This window comes from Callorhinus ursinus, unplaced genomic scaffold, assembly GCF_003265705.2.
Source record: "Callorhinus ursinus isolate GAN/ISIS: 27379988/994484 unplaced genomic scaffold, GSC_fseal_2.0 scaffold20, whole genome shotgun sequence".
Classification (NCBI taxonomy): domain Eukaryota; kingdom Metazoa; phylum Chordata; class Mammalia; order Carnivora; family Otariidae; genus Callorhinus; species Callorhinus ursinus.
Window position 1 is genome coordinate 17822013 of NW_027397082.1, and position 9378 is coordinate 17831390.

General features: G+C 42.2%; 1 protein-coding gene and 1 pseudogene across 2 annotated transcripts in view; one reads left to right on the plus strand and one right to left on the minus strand.

Annotated features, from left to right (window-relative positions):
* Window positions 1-9378, plus strand: part of ARL3 (ARF like GTPase 3) — a 115433-nt gene that overhangs the window by 98000 nt on the left and 8055 nt on the right. For both annotated transcript variants that reach the window (XM_073904261.1, XM_025880546.2), the window contains 2 exons: window positions 6339-6389; window positions 7945-8130. In XM_073904261.1, coding sequence (XP_073760362.1) covers window positions 6339-6389; window positions 7945-8130 — 237 coding nt within the window. The remainder of the gene's footprint in view (window positions 1-6338; window positions 6390-7944; window positions 8131-9378) is intronic.
* Window positions 208-2216, minus strand: LOC112830652 (heterogeneous nuclear ribonucleoprotein A1-like; annotated as a pseudogene).

A 9378-nucleotide genomic window follows, 5' to 3' on the forward strand; every position in this document is an offset into this window, starting at 1 on the left:
GTTGGTTAAGCAACTGCCTTCGGCTCAGGTCATGATCCTGGAGTCCCGGGATCGAGTCCCACATTGGGCTCCCTGCTCAGCAGGGAGTCTGCTTCTCCCTCTGACTCTCTTCCCTCTTGTGCTCTCTCTCATTCTCTCTCTCTCAAAAAAATAAATAAAATCTTTAAAAAATAAATAAATAAATAAAATAAAACATGTCTTCTTTGTAGCAGTGAGGCCCTGCCACCACTGTGCTTGGTTGAGGTCACAAATCTGTTGTAACCTGTAGCTTCCCTGTCACTTCCCTGGCTCGCCTCTCCTGCTCAGCTTTGTTTCCTGGCAGCAATGAAAACCCAATGCCACTGCCATAGCTACTGCTGCTGCTGGAACCACCACAACCATCTTGGTTTCATGGTTTGGCAAAGTACTGGCCTCCACCACCATGGGGGCCAGAGCTTCTGCCTCCAAAATTTCCTCCTTTCATGGGTCCAAAATTTGAGGATTGATTGTTGTAACTGTCAAAATCATTACGGCTTCCACCACCTCCAGGGTTGCTTCCATCATTACTGAGTCCCCACTGCCGTCACAACCACCACCACCTCAACTGCCACCAAAGTCACCTTGCCCACGAAAGTTCCCTCCATGACCAAAGTTGTCATTCCCACCAAAACCACCTCCATCACTACCACCGAAGTTTCCAGAACTACCTCAGCCTCTTTGGGTGGATGAAACACTAGCCATCTCTTGCTTAGACAGAGCCTTCCTTACTTCACAGTCATGGCCATTCACAGTATGGGATTTTTGAATGATAATCTTGTCTACAGAGTCAGGGTCATCAAATGTCACAAAAGCAAAGCCTCTCTTCTTGCCACTGCCTCGGTCAGTCATGAGTTCAGTCACTTCAATTTTCCCGTACTGTTCAAAATAATCTCTTGGATGATGTTCTTCAGTGTCTTCTTTCATGCCACCAACAACAATCTTTTTCACATTTAAGTGGGTACCAGCCTTTGAGAATCTTTTCTTGAGACAGCCCTCTTTGGTTCCACAACTCTTCCATCCACTTTATGTGGCCTTGCATTCATGGCTGCCTCCACCTCCTCCACACTGGCATCCCAGACAAACCCAAAGTCTCTGGAGCCCTTGGTGTTTTGGATCTCTCATTACCACACAATCCGCCATAAGGTTCCCCATTGCTCAAAATGGCTCCTCAGACTCTCATCAGTTGTTTCAAAGCTCAAACCTCCGATGAAGAGCCTCCACAGCTGTTCAGGCTCTTTGGGAGACTCTGACTTAGACCTGATGGTGGTGGGAGGGGAGACTTTAATGATGCTTACTTGGCGGTGCCCACGGACAGAAAGAAGCAATCCCAGAAGTTCTTACTTTAGAGCAGGTGTCGACAAACTGATCCAGCCTGCCTCCTATTATGTAGCCTGTGAGCTAAGAATGGTTTTCACATTTTTAAGTGGTTGGGGGAAAAAATCGAAAGAATAATGTTTCATAACACATGAAAATAATATGAAATTTAAAGTTCAGAGTCCATAAATAAAGTACTGTTGGAACACAGCCACGTCCACTTGTTTAGATTTTCTATGGTTTGCACTACAACGGCAAAGTTCAGTAGTTATGAAAGAGATTGTGTAGGCCGCAGAGCCTAAAATATTTACCACCTAACCCCTTACAGAAAAAGATTGGCAAACCCCACTTTTGAGCATTAAATGGTTCTCTAGAGGTTTGAAAGAGTCAGTGCAACTCCTAAAAGTGCCAGTTATTCTCAGGGAAGATGATATTGAGAACAGCTGACTTCAGCTTTAATAATTTGGGGGAAATGACTAAGAAATAAAACTTGAGGGGTCATAGAAGGGAGGGGATAGAATGTCTTCCATTTCTCTTGGACCAGAAGATAACAGCTTTTTGATAGATTAAAAATACATAGTTTTTCAAGATATGGTCATATTACTTCTAAACTCTCTTTGCTTTATTATCAGTTTTGTGTTCAGATGCAACCTAATATAAACAAAGTAACTTTGTCATCATTTCCATGTCCAAAGTGTAGGACATCAAGTGAGATAGATCTCAATCATCTCTTGTATTATTTCCATGATACCACTCACACTTGAGCCTGCATACTTCTAGAACACAGATAAATGAAAACCACATTACCCAGAAACCTCATTTGTCAGTTTCAGCTTCCTCTTAGACTTTTGCTGGAGCTCGCGTATCAAGCCCACTTGTGTCATCTTTCCTTATCTCTGCCTACCCATCTTGTGGAGGAAGCCTATGGAGCAGTAAAATGGCCGAAAGTTGGCAGCAGGAGGGAGGAGGACCAGAAGTAAGAGGAGAAACAAAGCGCCCTCCATTCACATGGCTGGGTAGCTAACAGTCTCTGGATAATCTAGAGTTGGTTGAACTTCTGTCAAGAAAAAATCATCTTCTCTTGCTCTTCCTCCCACAACCAAATAAAAATTTCAAAACAACTGCCAAGGACGATATAAATTGGCTTTGCTTAGGTAAAGCATCATTCTGAATGCCATGGATTATAACTTCATTTTAGAATAGCTTATGAAACTTGATTTTTGAAAGTCCATAATGTTTTTTTTTAATATTTTATTTTGTAAGTAATCTCCACTCCATCATGGGACTCAGACTCACAACCCCGAGATCAAGAGTCACACACTCCACCAACTGAGTCAGCCTGGTGCCCCAGTTCGTGTTTTAGGATCAGTTAGAAACACTATAAATGGTGGGGTGCCTGGGTGGCTCAGTTGGCCAGTGACTGCCTTTGGCTCAGGTCATGATCCTGGAGTCCCGGGATCGAGTCCCGCATCGGGCTCCCTGCTCAGTGGGGAGTCTGCTTTGCCCTCTGACCCTCTTCCCTCTCGTGCTCTCTCTCATTCTCTCTCAAATAAATAAAATCTTAAAAAAAAAAAACACTATAAATGTTTAACTTTCCCTGATACTTTCAGAGTGTTTTTTCTTTTTTTTTTAAAAGATTTTATTTATTTGAGAGGGAGTGAGGGAGAGAATGAGTGAGCAACAGCACAAGAGCAGGGAGAGAAAGAAGCAGACTCCCCACTGAGCAGGGAGCAACATGCGGGGCTCAATCCCAGGACACTGGGATCATGACCTGAGCTGAAGGCAGACGCTTAACCAACTGAGCCACCCAGGTGCCCCCAGGGTATTTTTTTTATTAGTAGTTTGTTTTTAGATAAAGTTTCTAAAAAAGTTTTATTTGACTAGATTAACAGCTATTAAAAAAAAAAAGATAGACTAACGTTATCCTTAGCTATTGACCAGAAGAAAACAGATACTTGGGTGAAAATGTGAAAACAATGGACAGCACTGGAGAGGCAGGCGACAGGGAAAAGAGTATGCCACTGCAGAAAAACAAATTTGTGGGATCACCAGAGACTGGCTTGTGCTAATGACTTTTTCACTTGGCCCTTTTAATAAATGGGGCAGTTGTTTTATAGACTCTCTCCTGGAATTATTGTGTAATAATTTCAAATTTTATAAAAGTTACGTGAGAAACATACTAAATGATAGAATTTATGTGCAGTTTAGGAAAGTCCTCCTTTTGAATCTTTTTTTTTTTTTAAGTAAATTCAACCCCCAACATGGGGCTCAAAATCATGACCCTGAGATCAAGAGTCACATGCTCCCCCCAGCGGAGCTAGTCAGGTGCCTCCGCCTTTTGAAACTTTCAATGAAAATGTTTCCTGTGAAATTTCCTGTCAAAGCAATAAAGAGCAAGTAATTTAGCAATTTTAAGTTAAAAACGTCTTCTCGTTCACCTTCAGACTGGTATTTGATCTTTCTTGTCTGTGATTTAAACCATCTTTCCATTCCTCCTTTCTCTCCAGTTGTCTGTGTTTCATCATATAAAACATCAATTTCTTAACTGTATCTTTGTCTTCTCAGCCTTGTCTCAGCCTCCCTTTCCACTCTTCCCTTCTTACTCACATCCTTTGCTCCCAAGTAGAGTTCTTCCTACTTTGTAATTTCTTTCTTGCCCACTGACCTGCTCACTGCCTTCAGGCGGCCCTCTGAGCCCAAAACCCCCTCCCAGCCAACACCCGCCCCTCCCTGCCTCCCTGCCTCCCTCCCTCCCATCTTCTTGCACTGTTGGCTGAGTGAAGATCATCCTAACCCACTGTAGACTCCCCACGAATTGCAATCAACTCTGTATACAGAGTTGAGGTTTACTTCCCGTTGCATTCCTTCTTTCCACAGCTATGTGTATACAATGCCTGCTACTTTCAAAACTCCAGGCCCTCCAGGAGAGAAACAAAGCTACCGCCATGTTCTTCATGTTGACTTATCAGACAGTCAGCATCAAATCTGGAGTATTTGTGGGCAGAGCCCATTAATGCATGTATTGATACTGAGTCAGAGTAATAGAACAACAATAAGGCTGCCAAAAAAAAAAAAAAAACCACTGAGACCAAACACGTAAATCTTTCCTCTTCCTGTGATTCTCCATGAAAGAAAATAGGGTATTCTTCATAGGAAAGGCTGAGACTTGGTTCCTGGTATAATATTTAGCATGAGTAACTCTAAATGAGAGAACATCAAGCAAGGGAATTTTAATTTTTTTTTTCAAAAGAGAGCCAACGTTCAGAGTAGCACAGAATTTGACATGCATACAGAAATGCCTGTGTGCATTACAGTGTACCAGTTTATGTAATTGAAGGGAGGGAGAGGTGAGACTTACAGTCTGTTTTTTGGTGGTTTTTTTTATAATAAAGATTTTATTTATTTGTCAGAGAGAGAGAGCACAAGGAGGGGGAGCTGCAGGCAGAGGGAGAAGCAGGCTCCCCGCTGAGCAGAGAGCCCGATGTGGGACTCGATTCCAGGACCCTGGGATCATGACCTGAGCCGAAGACAGATACTTAACCACTGAGCCGCCCAGGCATCCCTTTTGTTGTTTTTGAGTGAATATGCTCTTTTATTTTTTTTTTAAGATTTTATTTCTTTATTTGACAGACACAGACACAGCGAGAGAGGGAACACAAGCTAGGAGAGTGGGAGAGGGAGAAGCAGGCTTCCCACGGAGCAGGGAGCCCAATGCGGGGCTCGATCCCAGGACCCTGGAATCATGACCTGAGCTGAAGGCAGACGCTTAACGACTGAGCCACCCAGGCGCCCCAAATATGCTCCTTTAAAAGAGTGTTTTTATAATACCATTAGTTTAATAACAAAATTCTTTAAAGAAAGCTTGCAAATTTGATAATTTTTAAGATTAACAACTGGGAAAACATTTAATATGTCGTTTAGTGAAAAAAAAAAAAAAGGCCTTACAAGGGGCACCTGGCTGGCTTAGTCAGAGGAGTGTGCAACTCTTGATCTCAGGGTCATGAGTTACCCCACATTGGGGGTGGAGATTACTTAAATAAATATTTTTTTTAAAAGGCCAACAAAATTGTATCTTTAATTTTCTTTTTTAATTATGAAGAAGAATTAGAAGGAAACTTTCACAAGAAATTTAATTAATGTGTTTGGGTTCTATAACTTTAGGTGATTTTTCTTCTTTGGTCTTCATTTCCCTTTTTGTTCTTATAGGATGTTATTTATGCAATTAATAAAATTCAGTGATAGGAAAGAAAGCTTGGGATTTATAATTTACAGTGACTCTTGAGACTTCTCTTACTTCTGGCAGAGCCTGTGCCCTTGCTATTTCCAATGCTTGATCTTAACCTCCCAGCAAGCCTGAGAAGGTGGGAATAGAATGGAGATCAGTGGGTCTCCTACCTTGGCACCTGAAGTCAGCGTATAGTTAATACTGCAGAATGTACTTTCAGAGCCATGATGCTCCAGGACTGTGGTATTTGTAATGCCTCAAAACACCATCCCTTCCTGACAATTTGGGAAGTAGAACAGCAGAGTGCTCAAGAGCACCTGTGGACTTTACTTTCGGGCAGGCCTGAGTTTGAATCGGAGTCTTATTAGAACTTGGGCATAATACTTAACCTCTTTGGGCTTATGTTTATCTATGTATAAAATGGGAAAATAATGAAATCTATCTCATAGAGTCATAATGAGGATTAATAGGGTAAATCTAAGCAAGAATGTTCAGTGAATACACAATAAATATACCCATTTTTATCCTTCTTGGCTCTCCTGACATCTGCTTTGGAGCTTTGCTGGACATATTGTCTGGGTATCCCCCTTAAATCAATCAATCAATCAATCAATCCATCAGTTTATTTTGCATCCATAGATGAGGTAAGAGTTTTCAGCTCAGTTTCCATTTGTTGTGCTAATGAGAAATCTGCCTGGGGATCCTCTGCTCCTTCTGCAGAAGGTGCCCTATCTTCTTCTATATCTGTTTATTGAAGTAACCTTCTCCTTTTACCTTACAGATATATGTAATTGACAGTGCAGACAGAAAAAGATTTGAAGAGACGGGTCAGGTAAATAATTCTTCTCTTGAGATATTTTCCAAATAACTGGGTATTCATTAATCTACCTTGTAAATGTATGAGAGCGAGGGAGGCATTTTTTGTTTAACCTTTGAAGTTTAAACAACACAGTCATTCTGGCAAGCAAGCAAAACTACCAGTTGCAAAAAAAAGAAAAAAAGTTTAAAAAAAGATGGTTGGAAAGGAAATTAGTTGAGAGTTCTTCAAATTATTTTTTGATTACAGCCTTTTGGTTTTAGTCAAATTAAATAAATAAGATATAAGCAAATGGAACTTGCTACCATGCTTAAAAGCTCTTCAGGTTTCTTCCCAGGCCACTTAGAAATTAACCCAGAGGAACAATTCACTTGTCATTTCTATGTACATTTTTCAATAGCAGCTTAACTGATCCAAGGGTACCTCTGACAAATTTGAAAGGATGGGAGGAAATATGCAAGCCAAGACTAAGCTGCCCTTGTTTCCAAGCCAAGAGATAGATAGACTTAGAACCCAAATATGGCTTTACATGCAAAGTACATGTCAACATGATTACACGGTGAGATTTGTGTACACAGTTTTAAAGAGAGAAGCGGTGGGCATTGACCATTTTACCCAGATGGAGTATACTGATAAGAAGCAAGGAATAGAATGACCTCTTTAGAGAAGTGTGCAGAGTCCTTGGCCTGTGTCTTAAATTACCACAGATGGTCTTCCAAAGGTAGTATTCCCCATGTTTATGTTGCCTTTTCCTGAAAATTAAGTTGAGAACTCCTTACCTTACCTTGATGATTTCTATATCATCACTCATGAGAAGCAATGCTAAACATGAGCTTAGAGGTAAAAGATGTTAATAGGATGATCTGCCTCTTGAACCATCCAGTTCCCTTTGACAGCTCCAGTGTCCTAAGCAGCTAAATGTGAGTTTAATAGGAAAGAGGTGGGTCCTCGTAGGTAAATATACACCCTCTCCTATGCTTACTACAGACAGAATCAACATACAGTTAAGACCCAACCAATAACCAAAACATCAGACATATTGCCAGATGGACTAAGATAGTTATGTTAGGATGTGAGTTTGATGAAGTGCAATGCACATGCATGCATGCTTTGAAGGTAGAGATTGAGGAAGCGGCATTATAATCTCCAAAGTCACTGTCATTTTCAGTTTAAAATGTGTGCATGTGCGTGTGTGTGCACGTACGCATGCGTTGAAAGTCATTTGCAGATAACAACCTTGAGTAAGTTTTAAATCTCTGTCCACAACTTGTGTTCTCCTTTGAACAGTGTTCCTCAAAGTATGATCTCTGAATCCATGGCAGAACCACTTTCAGAGTGTGTTGAAATGCAGATTCGTAGGCCCTACCTCAGACTTTCCAAAGTCAGCATCTCTGGGGTAGGCCTAGGAATCTGCCAGGGAATTCTTCCCCAGGCTCAAGTTTGAGAACCATTGCCCTTAGAAGTTTCTAGTTGAGCAGCTTAACACTTCTGTTTTTCCCTAGTTAGAAATACATGATTCAATATCATAGATTTTATCCTTCCCTTCCCATCCATTCCCAAAATGATCCAGGAACTAGCTGAATTACTGGAAGAAGAAAAACTAAGTTGTGTGCCAGTGCTCATCTTTGCTAACAAGCAGGATTTGCTCACGGCAGCCCCTGCCTCTGAAATTGCAGAAGGACTAAACCTGCATACCATCCGCGACCGCGTCTGGCAGATCCAGTCCTGCTCAGCTCTCACAGGAGAGGGCGTTCAGGTGAGATTACCAGAAGGCTTGGTTACCTGGCAACATGGAACCCAGCCAACGTAGCCTGTCTCATTGGTTGAGCTGAGCTAGATAGAAAAAGATATGAAACAAATAGCCTTTGATTGGCAGATGAACTGCTCCAGGATGTGAAGGGCATGGAGGAGTTTGGTTCTTTTTTACTTAGCAACCAATTTGATAATCATTAACTATTCCAGGAAAGCCACAGATAAACCACCCCACACAAGGGACAAACTACCCCATTGGGTAGAAGGTCAGAACAGAAGACCTTTGAAGATGCTTTCTAACTAGGATTGTTTGATGACTGGGTTGGGGATTTTGTGTTGTGTCTAATATTATGGATGCTAAATACTTATGCTCCCAAGGTAACAGCTGTCAACAATCATGCACACCAGTTATCCTAGAAGTGTTTTGATTTTTCTCTTGGCTAACTCCCCTGCCCTCAGGGCTGGTGTCTCTTTCCTGCTGCTTCAGGTTGGTTTCCCACTGGGAGGCTACTACTGACAGAAAGCCCCATGCTTTATACTGAGGAACTATACACCGGAAAAGCAGTGTCCCCCCTCACTTGATATTAATTTAGGGCAGAAAATGGTTGTATCCCAGCTACCTGAGAGCCTGCATCCTCAAAGAATGAGAAAGTTTCAGCTCTGATGCTTCCCACCAAGCAGCCTCAGACCAGTTGACACTTAGGGCTACTTCTTTATTCTGGAGCCCCAGCATGCCGACATGCCTCAATTTAAACATCTGGTATACCTGCCAGGGAGGTGCCACAGTGCTGTGAGAACCAGACAGTACTACTCTAGGATGCTGGAGCCAGGGGCAGGGTGGGGGTGGGGGGGGATTAGCAACATCTGAAGAAACGGTATCTTCCCCTATTGCCATATGACGTGTGTCATAACAGCACGGCCAGTTTGCTTTTCTCTCAACTTGGGTCGTTGCAATTTGATTCTCCATTTTTGTCCTGCAGCCTCCTTCCATTTCCCTTCTAAGACATTTGACATTGATTGGTCTTAAAACTGCCGGACTGCTTTTATCTCAATCAAACAGTCACTTCCAAGAATTATCTCAGTTCTTCCATCTGTTTGCTGCTTTGGCTTTTTTCTTTTTGTTACACAAACAGCTGGAGCCTGCTTCTATGCTTGTTGGCCTCTAGATCAGAGGGCAGACCAGTCCGCCCTGGATGAGCGCCTCCTCCTCTAGACTCCTCAATACCTGCGCCCTGGGAAGCTCTCCATGCAC